Here is a 23140-nt window from a genome sequence, read left to right on the forward strand (position 1 = left end):
GCGGCTCCCCCCGGCCGGCTTCTCCGCACACTCGCAGCTCCGGTGGTCCTCCCTCTCTCCCCACACTCCCCTTCCCTTGGGACCAGCGCGGACTCTCTCCGCTCGCAGCCCCACTACCCCGGCCGGCCCCATAACAAGGCTGCTGCCCGGCCCTACCAGCCCCACCGCCCGCTGCCAGCGCGGCTTCACCGCCAATTCCGCGCATGCGCCAGCCCCGCGCGTGCGCCCGGGAAATACACACGGGGTGGTGCCCCGCGCATGCGCAACGCGCCCGGCGGCGCCCACCGCGAGGCCGGGCAGTGCCGCCGTGTGGCGCCCGCCGCGGCTCGCTCGCTCGCCCGCCCGCCCTCTCTCTCTCTCTCTCCCCCGCCGCGACCTGCGCGCAGCTCCTGCCGGGGCGGGACCGGCTCCTGCGGCCGCCCCAGCGCAGCCCCCGCTGGGCCCGTCCGAGCCGACGGCATTTCCGGGGGAGGGAGCGGGGCGCGGGCTGGCGGGGAGCGGCGCGGCGCGAGCAGAGTTGACTATATATGGTCAAAGGCAGGGGAGAGCGGCGGGCCGCGCGGGCGCTTCCTGGTTCGTGCCACTGGGCGCGCGGGGCTGAGGCGGCGGCGCGAGCGCCACAGGCCGGTCCGGACCCAACCCAAGCGGAGGCCGCCGGAGCCAGAGGCCGGTCCGCCTGCGGGGCTGCGCCCACCGCCCTTCCCGACCCGCTCTTGCTAGTGCCGGCGCCCGCGCAGTAACAAGTGGGCGAGGATGCCGTACGAGATCAGTAAGCACCGGGGGCCGGAGCGGCGGGGCGCGGGGTGGCGGCGGTGGGGACTCCCCCGCCGGGGTCCGGAGGCGGGCGGTTCCTCCTGTCAGCAACAAGTGACCGCGGCTGCCGGCGGGGGTCTGGCTGCTGACGTCCGGGAGCGGCCAGAAATAAAACCTCGGGTTTATTTTATTTTTCCTCCCCACTTTCTCCTTTTCCTGTAGAAAAAGTGTTCGCCAGCCTCCCGCAGGTTGAACGAGGCGTTTCCAAAATTATCGGAGGTGATCCTAAGGGCAACAATTTTCTTTACACCAACGGAAAATGTGTCGTCATCAGAAACATTGATGTAATGTATCCTGATTTATTTTGTTCCGTAGTATAGAGCTTTAGATAAGTTTTATTTTGTTTCCCAGCGCCTCTCCTTTAATAGCCTGTGCTTCCTTCGTTCACAGTTAGTAATTTCAATTGAGGTCACAAATCTGTGATCAGCAGCAGGGGAATAAGCAGGGTGCATGACTCAGGCATAAAACCGTGGGCAACGACTCCTAAAACCTGTAGTAAATCTCAGTAAAATGTGCAGTTCTCTCCCTCTCTTTGCATAGAATTTGTAGACAAGACTGGTGTATTCTTGTTGGCCCTGTTTATCTTCTGAAGTATTGCTGTTATGAAGTTGAGTGTTGTGTTTGCCTAATAAATGAACTTCCCTATTTGCTGTGTTGAGGCTTTAGCTTCTAAGAGAAGCAAATGTTTGCAAACACCTATCTTTAAATGCATTAGTCCATAGCTTATTTTTTTCCCTTCCTGCCCTCGGGGAGTCAAAACATTTTTCAGTTGCTTGACTCTCTGGCAAACTGTTTATGTGTTGAGTTCTCAGCCCTGGTTACAGGGAACTTTTCTCATCGATTGGATATTAGAATGCCCCAGTTACTGTTTTCAGTGGTGTGGAGGTTTGGGGCTTGTTGTTTTGTTTTGGTTTTTGAACTTTTCTGCTGGTAACTAGAGGAATGTTAAGTGAGTCATTTAAATGATTTCTGTTCAAAGATGGCATCCCTTTGAGAAGTAAGGAGGAAGTGTTACATGTCTAGGCTATTGTCTTGCTACTGGTTTTCAAAAAATACTTTTCTTCACAGTAAATGTTTGTTCTTTAGAAAACCAAATCCTCCCCTAGATTTAGTTCCCCTGTTACTGCAGATGTGGCCTGCAGGGGGGCAGGTCATACCTCTCTGGAATTTTTAAGTCTCCACAACAATGGATTTGTTTATGACTGCTTCTGTAAATCACCCTTGTAAACTGATTTTTTTAATTACCTATTTTCCTGATGTATCTCATGACCCCTACTATATTCAGATATTTTTTCATTGTCATGCTGTAATACAGAAGTGCTGCTAATAACTTAATTCTTTGCAAGTTTCATGTTTGGTATCAGTTTAAATTCCTCCACTTAAAAATGAGCTTGTACTCTGGTTTCAGTGTCTCAGTATAATATTGTCATAGTGTTTCACTCTTGGTGTTAAGAAAAGTTCAATTTTCTGAAACCAGAAGCCCCAATTAAACACTGTAATGGCACATAGTGTGATGAGAGAAGAGTGAAAAGCCACTCTGCTTACATTACACTTTTTGCCCAAGTTATGGATTGTGACTTGCTCCCTCATACTGTTATTAGTGCTCATATGACCCTATTTTGGGGGTTAAATTGGAAGAAAACAATTTGCTTTTATCTTCCTGAATCAGCTAATTGAAGATTTGCCCAGTGCAAATGTTGGTCCCAGCATGAGCCAGAATGTAGTGCATGTGGCAAGGTCTGAGTACAGGCGAGGTGGGATTGTGGGAATTCAAATTTAGGCTGTTTAAGCTCTCAAGGGAAGCTGAGAATGGAAGGCATAAATCCTTCAGTTTTATGGTGTAATTTGTGCCGATACGCAGACTTACCTGACTGTTAAGGAGAGTCTGCTGTTGTTAATAATTGACAGGTGACGCTCTGCAGACAGCTATGGAACGTACTGTAGCAGTGACACAGAGATTGACCCAAGCCTGTGCTGTGGCTTGTGTGTTGGAGCATGCTGTAGTTTGTTCACAAACCAGTGTGGAAGTGTGTCCGCTCCTAGCTGAGAGCTGTGACTTCTCTGAAAAATACGGAAGCCTGTAATAGTTTGCAACATCCAAATGAAATACTAGGAGGTCTGCGTGTAATTCCTCCGTGAACAGTTCTCCAGTGGGGTGGTTGTACTCTAATTGAATAACATTAAAATGCAGTGATCACCTTTCTCTTAAGTCTGAAGTTATCTAGTGTTAGCTAATCAGTGGTGATGAATATGGTGCTCAGGGTTAATGCTTGATCTTTGAGCATGAGCTAGAGACTTCTTTTAAGAATAAAAAATCCTGGAACAGTGCTGGAAAAGCACTGTGAGTCAGAAGGACTAGTGATATTTGTAAGGTTTCATACCTTGTTAATATTTTATTGTCTTCATGGGTCTGAATCTACTCTGAAGCTTGGGACTTCAACTGCTCACTTTCATATGTGGCTCTGGTTTCAGTGTTTGAAATAAGCCACATAAGCTCACTCTTGTTGAGTCTAGTATTAGGTAATGTGTTTGTCCCAGCTAACAATATAATCTTATCCTAAAATCTCTTTAGAAGTGACTTTTTTTTGGGTTTTGTTCTGAAAGACATACAAGTTTAAAAACAGACTTTACAAGCAGAAATAATGTTATCAAATAAACAGCATTTAAATTGACAGCTTTGACTTATTACCTGGTTTCCTGAATGTGTTTACAGTATATTAAATTTGGGAATCTATCTTGTGTTTAACCCCTTAAGTCAGTCTGTTAAGTCCAGTCTCTCATCATCTTAGCTTTCTGGCCTCTTCAAGATCCTTGCTGTAAAATAGCAGCTGCTAATGAACGCCAGTGCTAACGAAGTGTGGCGGTTGGTAAGCTCACTGAACTTGTAGATGATGCAGTTACAGAATGGGGAAAACATTGTCTTGTCTTGCATAGATAAAATTGAGTTGCACACAAAACGGAGAGTGACTTGCATGCTGTAAATGCAGATGATTGTGACTTAAGTAGGGCTATAATGCACTAAAGCAATGTATAAAAAGCAGGAATGAAAAAGAGCTGCTTCTTGCATGAGTAAGCTGTATTCTTTCTCCTGAGATGTAGCAGTAGGGCAACAGCAAGATCTCTTGCAAGCAGGAGACTGTCTGCTTCCTAACACAGAGCGGGTGTTTTAGATTTTCCTGATTGGATGTCTGAGTCATACCATCAAGTGGTTTTCTGGTGTGGTTGAATAAATCTGTATTAATTATAGCAGTTAAAATGGACTTTTGTTTTGACTATATGAGCCAGATTTCTGGTGCTGGGAGATATCTGTTGGCCAGTAGAAAAATTCTTTTAAGGTATAGTGTATTATTGTTGTAGCATACGTGCAGTATATTTGGAAAACATGTAGAACATCTTTTTTACACAGTTCATTTGAGAGCAGATTTTTGCCTTGGTTTCATCCTTTTCTGATTTGTATGGTACCTTTGTAGTGTAACATTACCGATCTGGTAAGACAGAGTCAGTTTTGTCCAACCTGAAGCATCTGAAAACATGTTTAAGACTAAAGAGAGAAAATTATGATGGAGTGGCAGTGAATTTCTTCCTGAACTCCAGTACATTTCTTGATAGGAGGGAAAACATATTTTCTGGTGCTAATCTGCTAGCTTTTTAACCAGATGGCAGTGGACAAGGAAGAGCAAGCCTCATGCACCTCACTGGTCATCTTGAGTACATGGTGACGTTTAATGGCCATGCAGTCTTGTTAATGGTATGCTTAATTTTCATGCTCAACTATAATAGACCTTTTGGATGTGTGCTGCAAAGCACAACTAATGTTTAATGTTCTGTTTGGGTAACTACCTTACCTGGGCCTGCCCCATAAAAAGGAAGCCTGATGCTTGGCCTGTTATTTTGGAGAGTATTTTTCTACCTTTCAGCAGGTTTTGAAGAAGAAAGGGTCACAGCAGTTCTGGCTATTAGAAGAAATACTTTGTGTCAGTTGTTAGAAATTAGTGTGTTTTAGTGGCACTGGAGAGCAATGTTCAGCAATGTGTACTGCACTGCTCAGTTTTAGACGATGGCTCAATTTAAGCTGGAAGGAAGAGTGAGAGAGGAGGCGTGCAAGGAGAAATTCCGAATTTTATTTTTGAATGTCTGGTTTTACTCCTTTGAAAACCAGGAAATACAACTTAGTAACTTTTTTTACTTTTTTTTTTTCCTTTAAACTAGAATCCTGCAATAGCTGACATCTACACTGAGCATGCCCATCAGGTTGTAGTTGCCAAGTACGCTCCCAGTGGATTCTACATAGCATCTGGAGGTAAAGTATCAGTGCGCATGCTGTGTGAGATATGTGGACAGAGCTGTTAAAGTGCTTGACAGAGTAGTAGCGCTTCACATTTATGTGTAGAATATACATGGTCAATGTGACATGCTTCAATGGGATTATGTATACGTGCCTGAGGGAGGAATGATTTCTGTATTTGTTCCTCTAATCTCTTTCTGAAGCAGTGAGTTTAGTGACACGCTTGGTCCTTTTAAAATTTATTATTTAAATCAGAAAGAATCCAGAAATGAGCTTTAAATACTCAGTGAGAAGCGTTAAAGAAAACAAATCTTAGTGTAGTGAAGACTTGTGCAGCAGAATGAAGTTATTTCTGAAATACAGGACCATTGTTTCTGTTTGCTAATAAACTTTGGTACTTTGGGAGCCGGGCAGGTATTCTAGAAGAGTTCATACTGCTTTCTTTTTCCTCCTCCTTTCTTCCTGACTGAACTTGGCAAGATGTGGCATGACTTTCCTTATCATTTGTAACCTGAACTAAAAAAGCTTTCTTCTGTAAGTTAGCAGAGGAGGAGGCTGATTCTCAGTTTCCATGTAATGCATATGAATCAAGAGTCTGAGAATGGGTAACGTGGATTTCTACAGTATGAATTTCCTGGATTGTTAGTGGAAATGGCTGCAGTTTTTAATGACTTACAAAGAATTAAACAAACCCTTTTTAATAGAAGCTTGCTTCAAATAATTGATCTTTTTCAGGAGGACTGGTATACAATTGAATACTAATAGATACAATACTATAACTTCCATTTTTAAAAAATATTTGCAGTTAATCTGTAGAATTTTTTAAAATCTGCTTGCCGTTGTCAATTAGAAATGCTTCGTAAGTAGTGTGCCCAAATACAGAAATACTTTCTAAGTAATGTAGCTGAAAATAAAACATTGTGATTATGAGCTGCTTAGAAATTGAGTCCAGACTCATGCACAGGTCTTAGAGTGGAAGTTTCATAGCAATTTTGAGGGAGCAATATTTTTTTAAATGTAAAATATTCTGTCCTCCTTAGCTTCCTGTATATCAGAAAACTGTACTACAATATGTACCTTTTGAGCACTGGGGAACCTTTAAGAATACTGGCACAACTGTTTCGGAGTGGGTTTTTTGTTGTTGTTGTTGTTGTTCAAGTTTTTTTTGTTTTTCACCCTTCCCTGTCTGAAAGGAATGAGAGCCAGGATTTTTTTGGCTCAGTCTTGTGTGTGGACCATATGTCAAATTTAATACCTTCTTAAAATCCAGTTTGCATTCTTTATTCTATGGATGTGGTGCTCTAGGTTTGTGCTGTACTTAACCCTCAGAATAACAGCCTGGTTTTTTCTTTTAGCCTTGTAGATTTTCAGTCCTCTCTAAAATATATAATATACAAGTAGCCTGATCTGTGAAGAAGCTTTTCATTAATGATCAGCTTAAGGAAGCTCCTTGCTCCTAGGGCTGTATTCAGCTGACTCTTTTCAGAAGCTGTCTGTCATACCTGACTAAATGAATTTAGGCTGCAGTATTTCCCTTAAAAAGTGTCTCTGTCATTTAAAAATAGTTTTGTGATACTGCTGAGCATGGGGTCTGAAGATAGTATCAGGCTGTTTAGGCTGTTCCTAAGTATAACACGTATGATTAATTTCTCTATCTATAAATCTGCATTAGCCATGCAGCCTGCATTAATACTTCATGTGCTTGATGAGACAGACCTTTGGCAATATGCTTCAGGGCTTTTATGGTAATTTCTCTTACTGCAGTCATAACAGATGTAGTAATGGGAGATACCACCACAAAGTTAAAGCTATATGTGTCCTAAGTGTTTGCTCCATCTATTAATAGATAGATTTTGAAGTTCACATTAAAATCTGCTTCAATAACAAATTCCCTCTGTATAATGGAGGATTCTGCGTCTGTCCTTTCAGGAGAAGTGGAGAAGATGAGTTCAAGATCAGGTCCCAAAGATACAGGGTTGCTGTGTGTTTAAATTGAACTGTAAAGATGCACCAATAATTAGCAAGCTAAACTCAAAAATGTTCTGCTGAGGTGAAAGGTATATATTTTAGCACATGGTTTATTCTAAAACAATGGCTTTTATGAAGGGTCCAATACACACAGAGTTTGCTGTGTGGGTTTCATTAGAGATGCATAAACCTGTCTGTGTATAGAACAATTCCTCTGGTTGTGGTGCTGTACCACAGTAATTGCTCTGAATAGAAGCAAGCTCTAGGTCTTAGTAATACTGAAAGGAAACAGTGTCCAAGAAAGCTTTCATTATGTTAAGTCTTAAATTGTTATGACCTGTATTATATCTGCTGCTTCTGATGTTACCATTTTTGAATAGTCTGTTGGATTCCTTTGTAGTAATCTAGATAGTGCCAGTATCCACACACAACATTAAGTGTGTGCATGCTTCTGTACAAAAGCATGTATGCTGTTGAGTGTGCATGAATTGCGTTCTATGGGCAGAAATCTCTTTATGTTTACGTATACATAGTATTTGTATGCAAAATGGGTTTGCTTTGAAGGTACAAAAAAGCTGAGGTATGAATTTTAGTGCATTAGCCACTGTCCACCGGATTACTCTCTTATTGTAGACACAGGGTGGCTTCCCAGTGAAGTGTGAGTAAGTGATCCTGTAGCTGTTGGGGTGGAGGGGGTTGTTTGTTTTTTATACTTAGTACATAATAGCTGAAAACATTAGAGTTCCTACCCTCTTACTCTGCAATTTTTTCACGTCTGTTTACAGAAGTTGTCTCTCTGTTGTATTTATCACTGCGTGTCTTAAATGGCAATACCTGGTTAAAAACATAGTCTGGTGCAACAGCTCTAGTTTTCAGCATTCCTAAATCAAGTGATTTGTAGTAATTGTGGTAGGGTAAGAGAATAGGTCCCTAGTACAAGTGTTCAGTGTAGCTGAAAATCTGTATCCTGACAGATTGCTGAATCATGTGACTGAGCTGTGCTGTAGAAACAATAGTTATATTCTATTTTATTATGGCAGATGTCTCTGGAAAGCTGAGAATCTGGGATACTACACAGAAGGAACACCTACTGAAGTATGAGTATCAGCCGTTCGCTGGAAAAATAAAGGACCTTGCCTGGACTGAAGACAGCAAGAGAATTGCTGTGGTTGGAGAAGGAAGGGAAAAGTGAGTAATTCTTTTCTGTGTGTGTGTATATGTATATACATATACTGTAAAACTCTGTATTCTAACAAAGCAAGTTCTTTGGAGAAAGCTTTTAATTCTTCAAGGGAAGAAAGTCGTGGCTTGTTCCCTGTTTAGACTTCAAGTTGTGCTGTTCTGTGGCAGAATTCTTTGTGCAGTACTTGACAGCTGTAAAACTACTTGGAAAATACAGTTTTGTTGGAACCTACTCAATTTAGAAATTTTGTGGGTCTCATTTGCTTTTTATAGGTGGGTATTGCATTCCATGGTAAATCTTCAGTCTGCCTTTTCATGGATTTTTTTTTTATTTTTTTTGGTCTAATTCTGATAGACTAGGAAGGGAGAACCACAAGACAATTCTACCTCTTATTTCACCCCTCCCAAATTGAGAGGACATGATTGAGTAAGAGTAAAAAAAAAATCAAGAAAAAAAGGATATCTGAATTTTTTCCCTCAGCAGCACACCTATATTTTTAGGCCTTATTATGGTAGTTAAGAGGAAATCACAATCAGTGTCCTTACCTGACAGAGATGCCTATTACAGTCAGGTTTGTGTCCTTTCTTTAATGTTTAAAGAATGACAGACAGAGAGAGTCCAGACCAGGTAGTCTTACGCTGAAAGGCCTGAAAAACATACTGTGGTCCTATTCCCTGATACCCTGCACCGTTTTTTTCATTCCCATCATGTACTGTGTTTTGAATTTTGAGAGAGATTCTTTGTCCTCCATTGCCCTCTCCACCCCTGTGTGCCCCTGCGTAAATGCTGTGTAAATTTGCCCTCCTACTTCAAAAACTCTGGTAGTTTCCTGTTAGGTGGGTGCACTTTCAGTCTAGAATTTTGCTGATGTGATTCTGCAGAATTTTGGTAGCGATGCTCTGACGGTTTATTGCCACTGTACTGATTATACTGTTGTGGTTTTGTTTTGGTTTTTTTTAAGCTGATTTTAAGTAAGAACTGACAAATGCTGTTAAAACTATTCTTCCTTAAACCTTTAAGTAGTAATAGTTGTAAGAGTGATGGTACCCAATCTAGGCTAAATAATCAGATGTCATTGTTAGCCTAGCTTTCTGCATTCTGTGTAGTGGCTAGGCAGATGGGATAACTTACTGCTTTCTTTTATAAACCAGCAGACTTCCTGGAGAATATCTTTAGGATCTTGGAATTTTAGAAGCTTTATACGTCAAACTTGCTTGTCTGTCCCCTTCAGCAAATCTCTCCTATTGAAGATTAGTTTCTCTCTGTGGCAAGATCTCAAATAGCCTTCAGGGAACTATGATGCGCTTGCATGAGATTAACAAGATGACCTAATTTCTTTTCTCTGAGTGCACTCAAATCTACTGTTTGCAGATTCTTAAGGAGTTAACCTATACATAATTTTTATGAATTGTGGTTATTATGTGCTTTTCTAACTAGATTTGGAGCAGTGTTCTTGTGGGACAGTGGTTCTTCTGTTGGCGAGATTACTGGGCACAACAAAGTGATCAACAGTGTGGACATTAAACAAACAAGACCGTATCGTCTGGCAACTGGCAGCGATGACAACTGTGCTGCTTTCTTTGAGGGACCACCATTCAAGTTCAAGTTTACCATGAGTGTGAGTTTAAGTTTCGATGTGGCTCTGTTGAACTGTGCGACAAGTTGACCAAAAGCTTTCTAACCAGGTTGCAGTTCTTGTCAGAAGTAGCTGTTAGAACAAACTTTTGAGACATAATTGGTGTCAAGTAGCTTTCCTAAACCTATACAACTGGAGGCTTGTGTCAGGCCAAGAAACCTGAATTAAATGATTGGTTAAAAACAAAACCTCAAGTACTTCTACAGATCTCTTGGTTTTTTGGCAATTCATCCTCTTTGGTAACTTAAGAAGTAGGGTGTTTCATTGGCCCTGTTGGTGCTTTCTGAGCTCTGCTTTCCAGTACAGACATGTAGAAGTTCTTAATATTCTCCAAGGTTCTAAGGTGCTTGATTCAAGAAATGTGGTGATACGAATGGAGTTTTCCAATCTGCTAAAGAGTGCTCAAATCTGAAATCCCAGGGCAGCTTAGAAGGGCTGAGTGTAGATGTTTGAAAACGTAACTGATTTCTACAAGGAATGAGTATGTAACTTGTGTGGTCAGTTTTCTGTTTCTATGTTCCTTTTCACTTTTTCACTTCCTGTTTATTATTCTGCTAGTTAAAATCTCTAATGTAAATGAAACAAAGCCTGGAATTACCATGTTGAAGACATTCATTGTTACTTAAGGCCAAAGAAAATAAAAACCCAAAAGCTACTGCAGCTGTTTCTGATGGCAGAAGACATGCCTAAAAAACCAAAACAAATAACAACAACAAACACACAAAAACAAAAAAGCACACCAAAAAAACCTCAAACAAAACAAACAAACAAACCTCACAGACAAAAAAAGCCCCACAAACCTATTGCAGAGATACTGGATGTTATTACAGTAGGAAATTGAAAATGTTCATTTCGTATTTTCTTTTTAAAAACACAGTAGTAGGCATTTTGTTGTTTTTCATAAGTGTGTGCCTTGAGTCGTCTTTGTGCACTGACTTTAGTAAGGATTCCGTTCCAGTTCTAGAAAAGGAATTGTTTTGAGCTCTGCAATCCAACGAAATGATGTGGTTGCCCAATATATTTTTGAACTTAAGCTGATACTTGCATTTTGCTAAGCTAGTTCTTTTGGAATTCTGAAGTCTGAATTGCTTACCACTGCTCCTTAGACTAGTATGTGATACAGTCTTCCTTTTAAAGTGATATTTGAGTTGATATATGGGATTCTGCTACAGGCTGATATATGGTTTAGATTAGAGCTTGAGGTATCATCAGGAAAAAATAAATCTGTAGTTAAAGAAAGTAGGTTAGAACCTGCCTTTCATAATACTAAAAATAGCCTCCCAAATCTCTTTGCATGGGAGCTTTGGCCTCATTGTGGTGCTTCCCTATTTAATGTGTGTTTTCTAGTTAGCATGGTTTGAATAGTCTCCTACTTGGAAATGGTCTATTTGGGGAGCATGTATCAGTCTTGCCTGATTGCTTCACCACTCATAGAGTCTCCCAGAAATGGAAATCCAGTAAAATAATAATTTATTCTTCTTGCCTGTGTTTTTTACAATAAGCAGCATACAGTACTCTTCTGTGTATAAAACTTACTTGTGCAATGAAGCAAGAGTCAAAATCTGTAGAATGTTGCAGAAGAACTTAGTGAGCAGTGGGCAAGAATCCCATGTTTGCATCTAGGCTGCAGCTGAGGGTTTTTTCCTACCTGTCCCTGAAACTGGGTACTTGCTCACCTGGTGGCCTCCTAAGTTGTCTGAAATACACCAATATTGATGTCACAGTTTGTTCCCTGGACTGTTCTGGATCCCAATGATCCTCTTTAGACAAAGGCTAGACTTCTTCTCTAGCAATTCTCTACAGCAGGCATCTCCTACACAGCTAATTTGTGGCTCACATGTGAGAGAACTTGATTGTTACTGGATTATCTTTTATGTAAAAAGGTCTGTTCTTATTTTGTGTGCTGATTTTTACTTTTTTTTTTTCATACAGGACCATACACAATTTGTGAACTGTGTGAGATTTTCTCCTGATGGGAACAGACTTGCTACAGCTAGTGCAGATGGCCAGGTAAAAAACAAGGGACTCTTTTTGTAGTGATTTTAGCATGAGAAGATTTTCATGTGCATTTTGGAAATAGGATTAGTATTGTAAAATCCATGCTGCTTCTTTTTTCATGCCAAGAAATAACTGGCTTAAACTTCAGAGTGTATTCCTATATAAGCTGTAGCAACTGACATCCACCAGAGTATTCTCACTCTGCTTTTCCCCCCACTTCATCTCCCTAGCATATTGCTTCTCTTACATGTTCTTTTGGCAGGAACATACTAGATTTTTGGAATATTTATGTACCTGTTACGATACTGAAGTCCAGCTGAAAATACTGAATTCACAGATAGCAACCCAGCTCCATGTAGGCTCCCCACTGATAAGGGCAGGCTTGATAATGACCTGTTGCCGTAGGTGGCTCCTCTATTGAAGTAGGCAGACTCGCGTGACTACGGTGCTAAGCAGCTGCTATCACAGCAGAAGTCAAAAACGTAACATCATCCACAATTTCAAATGTCAGGATCCAACGTACAGAGTGTCTTTCTGTGATTATTTACAATTGTCATCTCATTTATTTAGTCTTAAACATTAAATGCAGGAATACTTACGCCTCTTGTTCAAAAAGCTAGTGTTTAATAAACATGCAAGCATACCATATAACAAAAGAATGATCTGTGCAGTGCAAGTACCAGTGTTTCAGTTCTTATACTTTTTCTGTTACTGCTTTTCTCTTTAAGTTACATGTCTGTGTGCTCTCTTAAGATTTTTGTCTATGATGGGAAGACTGGAGAGAAAGTGTGTGCTCTTGGTGGAGGCAAAGCTCATGATGGAGGTATTTATGCTGTAAGTATCGCTTCATTTGTACAAATGATCCGTAGTATTTCATTACCAAGTTCATGGACCGTGAAGTCTTGCAATAATAAATGCATTTACTATCTTGTGGTGACATTTGTTTTACAGATTAGTTGGAGCCCTGACAGTAGTCAGTTGCTTTCTGCTTCTGGAGATAAAACTGCTAAAATCTGGGATGTTGGTGCTAATTCTGTTGTCAGTACTTTTAACATGGGATCAAATGTATTGGATCAGCAGCTGGGTTGTTTGTGGCAGAAGGACCACTTACTGACTCTCTCCCTGTCTGGCTACATCAATTATTTGGACAAGAACAATCCAAATAAGCCTTTACGTGTCATAAAGGTAGGTTAAACTTCTGTTGTTGCACTGGTTTCTGCAATAATTGACTCAGTGGTTGAAGTTGTTCAGATGAAATAAGAACTTGAAAAATGGTTTTGTTAAATTAGCATTGCCAGACAAGCTATGTGTGACTGACTCTTGCAAGTCACATGGATCAAGATGTTAAAATGTTACATCCGTATTACTGTGCTTTGTCCAAGTATACAGACTGGTTTTGGTTTCAATTAAGGTTATCAGTCAGTTTCATAGTAGCTTTTAAGCATTCTTGAAATGAGAAAAGAAATGTAGCATAAAAAGCTACCAGTGATGCCTCATTCTACCAGAACTAGTGTATTGTGAACAAGATGACTAGGGGTACTGTGCAGTTGACCTTTAATTTTAGGAATTAAAGAGTTCCCTGACACAGCACTCTCATGGGACTTTACATTTTTACATGAACTAGAAAAGGCGTCCCAGATTCTTGCTATCGATGCCATAATGCTGGCAGTTGGTGTGAGTACATGACCATATTTTGTCCTCTTCCCTGAATCATAAAGTGCATGAAAAGCACACTTTTTAAGTGAAAAGGCCATGAAAATATTTTGGCCCAGTCTAATAAGGATATTCTCAGTGCCTGTTCCTTCTCTTTAAGGAGCAGGATATGGAAATAGCAATCCTGCAACAGTTAACTGACTGCACCATTAATTAGTGGTGTATTCTGCATGGTTTTTAATGCTTGTGAATAAAATAATGTTATTTTCTGAATAACCTATAGTTCTTCTCATATAAGTTGATATATGTATGTGATAAGATGAGAAATCACCTATCAATAACTATTACTTGTGTCTCATTCACAGGGTCATAGTAAATCAATTCAGTGTCTTACAGTGCATAAAAATGGTGGAAAGTCCTATATTTACTCTGGAAGTAATGATGGTCATATTAATATCCTTTGAATAATAGTGATATTTGTTCTGACCCATTGACATGCATCTCTCTTCACAGTTGTGTTTTTCCTGCTTGTACTGAGCTGTGTTTTTGTACTTGTGTGGCACATGGATTGTTTCCTTTATTTGGTATCCCAAATGTTACTGGGCTGTCTCACTACTGAAAAAAAACTTATACTTTTGAGACTCTATTTTAGTCCTGTTGGTTTCTGGAGCAAAACACTGGGAATGCTGCCTGGTTCTCAAAGGGCATGTTAAGGACTGAGGCTGGGGTGTGTTCAGCTAGAAGATTGTTGGCTTTTCTTCAGTGTTCTGAGGCTTAGAAGTGAAACTGCAGTCCTTCATCCTGCTTGCTGTGATGCGTTAAAATGGTGTCACTTTGGCATAAGCCATTATAAATATAAGATTCGTTTCTTTACAAGCATGTAGTATAGCGTTAATAGTTCAAATTGATGTTAACCTAAAACATCGGGGAAAGCAAATGTTGCAGGACTTTAATTCTTTTAAAAGTATTTCCCATTCTTGGACCTAATGCTAATTGTTCCACTATCTGCTGGGATAGGTCGTTTAGCTCATTACAGAATATCAGAGGTTCATTTTTAATTAGTATTTTGAGATTGTGAGGTTGATTGAACCCTGAAACAGGTTGCCCACAGAGCTTGTAGAGTCCTTATCCCTAAATACTCAAAACCCAATGGAGTGGGCAGCCTGTTGTAGCTGACACCGATTTGAACAGTGGATTGGACCAAGCAATCTCAAGAGGTCCCTTCTAACCTTAGCTATTCTGTCAATTATTTAAGTTTTTATGATGCTGTATCTGACTGCACCAGTATCTTCAATTGTTCCTTAATTCTGTTATGCACATTATTGGGATTCTGAAACTGGAGAGAATGATGGCTTTTCTGGGAAAGGCCATACAAACCAAGTTTCTAGAATGGCAGTGGATGAAATGGATCAGCTGGTCACCTGCAGCATGGATGATACTGTGCGCTATACCAACCTTAGCAAGAGGGACTACAGGTTAGTTAAAATGTTGCATTTTATTGTAGTATTGCAGCCCTAATTGTTCTGCAGCAAGAGTTTTCTTGATTTACATGGTAAAGGATTTTATGCTGCAATTTATTCAGGTTTTAAGTTACCATGGAAACTGTAGAAATGATTGCTGTACCAACCTTGCTTTTTTCTGTGACAACAAGAAACGCATCCCATACTTTTCAGTTTGTCTCATCCCTTCCACAGGTTAGATAGAGATCTGACTTCTATTGGGTGGCTTAGTTTGGGGGCTGTGGGAAGGGCATTTGTTACATATTCATAAATACCCAGTAATATTGGTAATAAATGTGGTTAGGAGGGGTGGGACACAGCTGTTTCTTCATGGAAACTAGTTAATATGATTCCTTGAAGTATATTGCTTTAAGATTACCTACTTAGTTTAAAAATGTAGGCTCTAGTGTAGTAACATTGGCTTTCAGTTTGAAGGTATACTGCCTGATCAAGATATTAGTGCTATAAACAGTAAACAGAAGGAAACTTTGCAGATTATTTAAAACAAAAAATATTATGCATGTTCTTGATCATTAGTGGGTGATTATTTGAAGAGACAGTTTTATATAATGGTAGGCATGGAATAATTTTTGTTCTTTGTCCTTCCTGCTTCTTCAACTCGGCACATCTTCCTCCAGTGGCCAGGATGCTGTGAAAATGGATGTTCAACCAAAATGTTTAGCTGTGGGTCCTGGTGGTTATACTGTAGTTCTATGCATTGGACAAGTAAGTATAACTTGCAGATTATCTACTGAATTGTTCTGTTAATAATGCCGTGCATGGTGACACGATGGCTTCTAACAAGCCTGTTAAGTGTGGGATCACCTTGCATGTCTGCAGAATTTCCTAGTAAGAGCTAGGGGGAACATAATTGAGCAGCATACTTGACAGGCTTGCCTTTTTGCATCCTGTGTCAATTTGATAGTCTTATCTATAGATTTAAATTTCACGTGGTCCCTTGTGTGGATACATCTAAATTTGTCGTCAATACAGCTCTGTACTGGAAGGCTATGCCACTCTGAATCATGCTCTTGCCTGATCTGTTCAGTGACATGATTTGTAGGAAAGAATGTCTTGCTTCTGCATTTTTCTTTGGGTTTTTTTGGCAATTAATCCAATTAACCAGTTAACTAATGCTGTTAAACAGCATAGGTAGCTCTAGCGTTCTTGCCAGTAGTATTCAGGTCATGCAAAACCAGAGAGATTGAATCGGGGCTACCTTGTATCAAAGCAGGCTTAACTTCTAATGATTTATGCTTTCTGTATGGATGCTGGTTTTATGCCTGGGATTTTCAGTAGTGTTATCCAGACCTGTTTTCCATGTGAGTTATAGTTGCAGATGTCCATAGTATGGGACTGCATAGGAAATAGCTCTTAAAACTTAACATTGTGGTATTAACTTGCTACTAATTTAGTTCTGCCTCTGTTTAACAGGAAGGGAGTAAGCGTTGCTAAAAATGCTGCTTTGTCCACGTTTCTTCCATGTTCAAACCAAATGAGATGAAGCTGAAGGCAGTCGAGCATGCCTTGCACTACCTAATTTAGAGCACATCAGCAGTGCGTGTTGAAAATGTCCCTGCTCATTGCAGGGGGTTGGACTAGATGACCTTTGAAGGTCCCTTCCAACCCGAACTGTTCTGTGATTTTACTCCAGTACAGCAGATTAGTTAGTCACCACGCATTCCCTTAAGATTGGAGTATAGTTAACTTCTAAGCAATCAGAATGCATTTGTATTTATGATTAAGCAGTGTGACTTAGTCATAGTTTTGTATTAGGCACTTTGAAGAAGGATTCTTAGTTTCTGGTTTTCCATTTACAGATTGTCTTGATGAAAGATAAGAAAAAATGTTTTGCAATTGATGACCTTGGCTATGAGCCAGAAGCTGTAGCTATTCACCCTGGAGGAGGTACAGCAGCAGTGGGAGGAACGGTAAGGTTGCATGTCCTAAAACTTGCACTACTTTTAACGCTGGAACTAGTAACAGAAGCATTTAATAATAGGTGTGTTGTATTGAGAGGTAGTAGGGGGCAGTTGGTAACAACAACAGAATTGTAAAAAGCAAACTGTGTGCAATTGGTGTCTCTGGACTTTCATCCCCCAGGTTCTCCCACCATTGTTACCTAAGGCTTATTTCATTTTTTTAATCTTGTATTTGCTCTTTTCAAATTGTCATTGTTTTTACCCGGAGTATGCTTTGAAGTAGGCAAATTCTAGAAACTGGGTCTATATTATAGACTTTGTGGATTGTAGCCAGCATAAATGGTAGGTTCTTTAACCAATTCTTAATATAAGCACTACCAAATAGAATTGATGCAAAAAGTTCCAGAAATTGAGTAAGCCTTCCTCTTTCTATTGTAAAGTGATTTTTGTACCTTCCCCCCTTCTTCATTATTAATTTGCAGGATGGGAATGTCCGTTTGTATTCAATCCAAGGAACCTCTTTGAAAAATGATGAGAAGTCTTTGGAAGCTAAAGGTCCTGTTACTGACCTGGCGTATTCTCACGATGGTGCCTTTCTTGCAGTCTGTGATGCAAACAAAGTTGTCACTGTCTTTAGTGTCACTGATGGCTATGTGGTAAGAACTGTTGTAACAGGAGTTTCATTTGTTTAAAAACAAATTGGCATCTCATGAATAAATATGTTGTAGTGAAATACAGTGTGGCTTCTGAGACTTAATTGTTAAATCATTGATGCATCTGTTAGAGAATTTGTGTGCATTTTTTAAAGGGGACAACAATGCAGGGTCAACTTGATAAGAATCATGCAGTACAATAAAATTTAACAAAGTAAATAAAGCAGACTTGACAGTAAAATTCTGTGGGCTGTGGTACGCAGTTCCATGGTAAGAAGGGAGCAAAGAAAGGGATGCATTAGGGTAGGGAATCTTGCTTTATCCTTCAGTCTAGTGTGTTTTAACCAAGAACCAAAAAATGGGCAATTTCCCCTCTTCAGCTATATCAGCCTGTAAAGTCACTAAGCTTTGGCTGAAACTACACTGAAGTAAAAAAACAGGATGCTATTCCACAAAAACGTTTCATTTTCTAAATGAAAGTTGAAGGAGTTTTACTTGTAGAAGCATCTGTGGGGTTATTTTAAAAGCCTCTAAGCATGAAGGGAGTTGTTGAATATGCACTTTACAGGTCCAGCTTTCATAGAAAAAGTCTTAATGTTTTTTACAAAAGATTTGGGGTTTATTGGCCTGATGAGTGTTTAAATAGCATAAAATGAAGTCACCACTTGATTTAGGGCATCCATGTGCACCTGAGATGTACATTGTCCGGAGTCTTGCAGTTGCTTATTGTGATGCTACACATTAAAAGTCAATAACACCATATCTCTATCTTTCAAATAGGAACATAATGTCTTTTATGGACACCATGCAAAAGTTGTTTGTATTGCCTGGTCACCAGACAATGAACACTTTGCTTCTGGAGGCATGGACATGATGGTATATGTTTGGACCGTAAGTGATCCAGAGACCAGAGTCAAGATACCACGTATGTTTCCTTCAAAATCTTGCTTTTGAAAGTTGCAAGTAGTTATTGAAATCCAGCACTGTATCTGTTTTCTAGAACTAGTGGTAAGCGGGCTTTGAACGTTCCCAGGCTAATTTAGCCTCTGTGTTAATCTCTATCTTGCTACAATGGCCAGAACTCTTCTGTTATGTTATTTTTTGTAGTGACTTTTAAAATACACTACTTGTATTTAATGCAGCTGAAAATCAGATTTGGAATATGTGCTGGAGTTATTTTGTCAGCATAGCCCTCCTGATTTTTTTCTGTTGTTTTGCACTGCCTTACAGATGCTCACAGGCTACATCATGTAAGTGGTTTGGCGTGGCTGGATGAACATACTCTGGTAACAACATCCCATGATGCTTCTGTCAAAGAGTGGTCTATCTCCTACAACTGAAAAAAAGCCCTCTCTTTGGAAGGACCTAATCAGGGACTAGAACTACTGCAGTGGAACATAGCATTTCTCTTAAAGAATCTGTATTGGCCTCTGGGTCTGCTATCATATCCTCATATCTTTACAGGGTGTTCATATCTGTAATTAAATGTACTTTGAAAGCTTTAGCCAGTAACAGTTTGCACATGAAAAGCACTTAAATTATGTCTGGAGCTTAATCTTTGTGCTGAACATTCCAGAGGCAACAGCCAAGCAAGTTGATGTGAAAGATTCAAACCCAATCACTTGTTCTTTTCTAACCAAGAAACATGAGACTGTACAGCATGAGAGTAATACTTCTCATTTTTTCTAATTACAGAACATTTCTGTACTAACGGTCATAGTAAGAGTATTTAGTTGTGATCTGAAATCAATCCAGCTGTGTGCAGCTACTGTATGTTGCTTTGCTTCTCTGTACTGCACCGAACTGTTGCCTCAGATTTTCTCCTCCAGATAACAAAATGGGGTACATACATAATAAACTTTTTATGTATTTCATGTCAAAGCTTTGTGGTTTATTTTAAGGTGGAAGTGTGGGGTTTTGATGTACTTACTGTTGTGGGTATAATGTTTACAAATAATCATTGTTGCAATTTCTTGCTTCAGAAACACATTTGTTACTTTCATGAATTAAGAATGTCTGGTCATTTCAATGTGAGAAAAAAATGGTTCTGTTTCACGGATTAAAAGATATTTTCTGTTTGAAGGAGGAGAAGCATGTTATTGTTTAAAAAAAAAAAAAAATCAGTACTCTATCACCTCTTTGAAAATACAGGAATTAAACAGTGAAGCATTGTTATGACTTGAAGTGATTTTTTGAGAAGATAGTGTTTGCTGAGTAAGTTTTATGCCTTTGCATGTGCGGAACAGTTGCATGGAAGCTGTTATCTAATGCGAACAGATCATGATCTTGTGTTTAGTTCCCTTCTCACACTCCACAACACCTTTAAGTGCTTTGAAGTGAGTGGGCCAGCAAGGGTGGAGGAGGACACTCTGATGCAAAGTAGTAGGAAGATTCATTACCATCTCTAGTGGCCAAAAGAAGTTGTTGCTGTCCAGAACTTTGGAAGACGTTTAAAAAAAAAAACTCTGTTCAATCTACCACTACTCCTCCAGTGCTCCTTGGTTTTTATTAAGCTTTCCTTTCTGTGTGGACTTGTGTGTTGTTTTTTTACCAATCATATTTCTATTGACACTAATTATACAGCAAATAAAATGCTTTTGCTGCTTCTCATACTGTGGACCATTGCTCAGTTGCTGAAAAAAAATTGCCTGTCAAAAACGATTTGGTTAAATGTCTTTTTAAAAGGGAAAATGTTGATTCCTTTTGGGAAGTGGTGATCAGTTGTCTTCTGGCATGTAAACCAACATATACATTAGAAGAGTTAACACAGTTATCCAAGAAGCAGAATATTTTGCATCGTGGTTTTTTTGTGCTTACTGCATCTCTCCCTTAGCGATTTTGCATGTTTGCTTATTAACAATGCAAGGACAAGAGAAGTTTTGGAAAAGGGCATGTTTGAAATTAGGCGTAAGATCCAAATGAACAAGATTTCTCAGTGTCCAGCCCCTAAAGCTTGTTCTGCTATTGTTGTGCTAGTTCCTGTGCAATTCATCCATTGTTTCCCTAGACTGATCTGCAAGAGTTGCTATTGAATCTGCCCAGTGGGTTCCTATTGTAGTTGAATCCCTGTCATTTATGAGAGAATGATAAGGGGGTGGGAGGAGAAAAGTTATGCAGATGTCTGTGGGCAAAGAATTCACTGGCATGTCCTGCTTTTTATAAGAGATGGGCCTGCTAGTGAAATGTGTTTTTTGAGGGAAAGGCTGTATTTCCTGGAGCCTCCTCCCTCAACAAGTGGATTCTTTCCTGCACGTCAGAGCCTGTGCACCATATTTGAAAAGTGATGTGTAGGACAAAGTATTTTTTGATTCCTGGAAGACTGTAATAGTGCTCGTGTGGAATGCCTGCTAGCTAGAAACCCTGTATTAAGACTTGTGCTTGGATGCCTGCCTGTGGGGTGGTTGCTCGTGCTTCAGCTTCCATTGGATTTATTTATTGGCATGTGGCCTGAGCTTCTAATTCCTCAAGGACTAATATGGTCCTTGTAGTTGGATAGCAAAACCTGACTACAAAATTGAAAATACATTCTTCTGTTGGACCAGATGCCATAATGCAGGCTGCTTGCTGATCCAGCATAGGCAGATAACATAATCAAAGGAAACAGTTGTACAGTTCTGAATTACTGGTGTTTGCATCAGGTTTAAAGTCTTGCAGTAGACTCAAAGGTCAAGAAATAGTGATGTGGCAGGAGCCCCTAGCTACAGTGTGACTCTTGCTTTCTAATCTTGGTTGCACAAACAACGCCAAAATGGGCTTTTCTTTCACTGAACCATCCACTGATAACTTAAAATGCCAGGTATAATCATGTTTTAATTGTTCTATATATTTTTTTTTTCTAAAGGGGAAATGAATACCAAACTCTGGCTTTGGCTGTATAAACCTTTCTGGAGGTAGCTACGTGGAAGCAGGGCATTGCTGAGTTTAAGCTTTCTCCTCAACAACCCTGTTTGGTGTGAAAAGAGTAGATTGTCAGCCTCTGCAAAACAATGGGGACAGCCATCCACTGGTGGGGTGACTAAAAAATGTATGTGAAGGAATGGAAGCTGTTCTTGCTGTTAGACAAACTCTGATTGTTTCAGCTGTCAATTTTCTTTCCTAGTCTCTGTGAGCCATGTTCCACCTGTGCTGAGAGAGTGTGGAGAGCAGCTGGGGGCAGCTGCTCCTGTGGCAAGTTATCAACCCCTTGATCTGCGGTGTAACAGAGAAACAGCAGGAAGAGACTGGGTGATGGACTGTTGGGAGGTCCTCACTTCCATGGTACCCAGGTTATGTTCTTCAGCAGTAGTGTATGCATTGTAGTGACCTCAAAAGGAAATACGTGAGATACTTAGTGTGAATATGAAATTGAGGGTCCAAATGGGGTTGCAAATTAAAAAAAAAAAAGTGTTGCTATTGTAATAGTTGTGACCATTTTGATGGCACTTCAAGCCCTGCCTAAACACAGCTCCTCAAGTCCACTTACTCTTAAAGGTTTCTGTTTTAAGCATGAATGTGCTTTTACCTCTAGCTGGCAGTTACTGGAAAGCAGGTTTCACTTCACCATGACTGGCAGCTTGCCTGCTTTGCAGTGAAAATGCAGCTTAATTAGGTCAGGGATAGATTTGGAGAACTAATGTGACCGGTAATTCCTCACAAGGCTGTGTTGCAGGGCTTCTCTCCCCATTTAACCGTGTGATTTAATCCTGGTTGCCTGCTTCATTTCTGCCATGCTTGTAGAGAACATCGGCCTTCCAAGAAGTTGGTCTATACTGTCAGCCAGAAACTTAACAGCAGCTGTTCTGTGGAATATCATCAGCAAATCCTAAATGAGACCTTTAAATGGAAAGGTGAGGGACATCAGAAATCCATTTGGAGATGGAAGTTGTTTGTTTTGTGGAAAGTTAGACACCTGATAGAATTATGGATAGACCCACAACAGATGTTCTGGCACCTCTGTTCCTCTGCTAAATGCTTTAGAGCTTCTCAGCGTGAGGATAACTGCCTGACGATCTTATTTACATAAATATTTTTCTGAAGTGAAATGCCAAAACTGTGGAATCCTTCAAGCAGGAATTAAATTTTTTAAAGCTACATTTCTAAGCAGAGAATCCAAGAATCTCTCCTACTACACGTGTTAGTATGTCACTGCAGATATTGTTTAATGATTGCGGCACAAGGAAGGATTTGCTGATCAATCCTTTTCACTACAATAAATTTAGCCATGACTCCCTCTCTGATGAAAATATACTGAGGAGAAAAAGCTGCCTTCCTTGTGCCCAGGAGCAGAATGATGCAGTCAACTGGCTGGGCTGAGAGCAACTCCCAAGTTCTCACATATACAACGGATGCTTGTGCTAAGAGGGCCAAGCTCACTGGAGACGCTTGGGAATGAAGCTAATCAGTGAAAGAATAAATGGATGTCTTTAGCATACTACAGGAATTTCCTTTGAGATACCAATACTATTACTGGCAGGAATGAAATCAGTTACACCGATTCACAGACGTGTTGGTGGACAGGACCCTGAAGATCTCCTTCATCCCTCCATCTAGT

General features: G+C 40.2%; 1 protein-coding gene across 2 annotated transcripts; it reads left to right on the forward strand.

Annotated features, from left to right (window-relative positions):
• Positions 1 to 536: 536 nt before the first annotated feature.
• Positions 537 to 20262, forward strand: WDR1 (WD repeat domain 1). Of its 2 annotated transcripts, none has more exons than XR_013922097.1 (15): positions 537 to 769; positions 976 to 1097; positions 5023 to 5113; positions 8107 to 8254; positions 9687 to 9867; positions 11818 to 11895; positions 12637 to 12717; positions 12835 to 13068; positions 13902 to 13989; positions 14855 to 15011; positions 15674 to 15761; positions 16856 to 16966; positions 17561 to 17613; positions 18391 to 18535; positions 18841 to 20262. XR_013922097.1 is itself a non-coding variant. In XM_080343973.1 (15 exons), the coding sequence occupies exons 1-15, from the start codon at positions 754 to 756 to the stop codon at positions 18948 to 18950; spliced, it is 1824 nt and encodes a 607-aa protein (XP_080200099.1). In that variant the 5' UTR covers positions 537 to 753; the 3' UTR covers positions 18951 to 20262. The 2 variants fall into 2 exon arrangements, 1 of the variants encoding a protein (XP_080200099.1); XM_080343973.1 differs by having other exon boundaries at positions 17440 to 17613.
• The last annotated feature ends 2878 nt before the right edge of the window (positions 20263 to 23140 follow it).

The sequence above is a fragment of the Nesoenas mayeri genome, assembly GCF_963082525.1.
Source record: "Nesoenas mayeri genome assembly, chromosome: 4".
Classification (NCBI taxonomy): domain Eukaryota; kingdom Metazoa; phylum Chordata; class Aves; order Columbiformes; family Columbidae; genus Nesoenas; species Nesoenas mayeri.

Excerpts from the sequence above, each read along its gene's own strand:
- WDR1 (XM_080343973.1), top strand. Across the intron at positions 9,868-11,817 it reads AGTTCAAGTTTACCATGAGT|GACCATACACAATTTGTGAA; the intron begins GTGAGTTTAAGT and ends TTTTTCATACAG. Across the intron at positions 15,012-15,673 it reads CTTAGCAAGAGGGACTACAG|TGGCCAGGATGCTGTGAAAA; the intron begins GTTAGTTAAAAT and ends ATCTTCCTCCAG.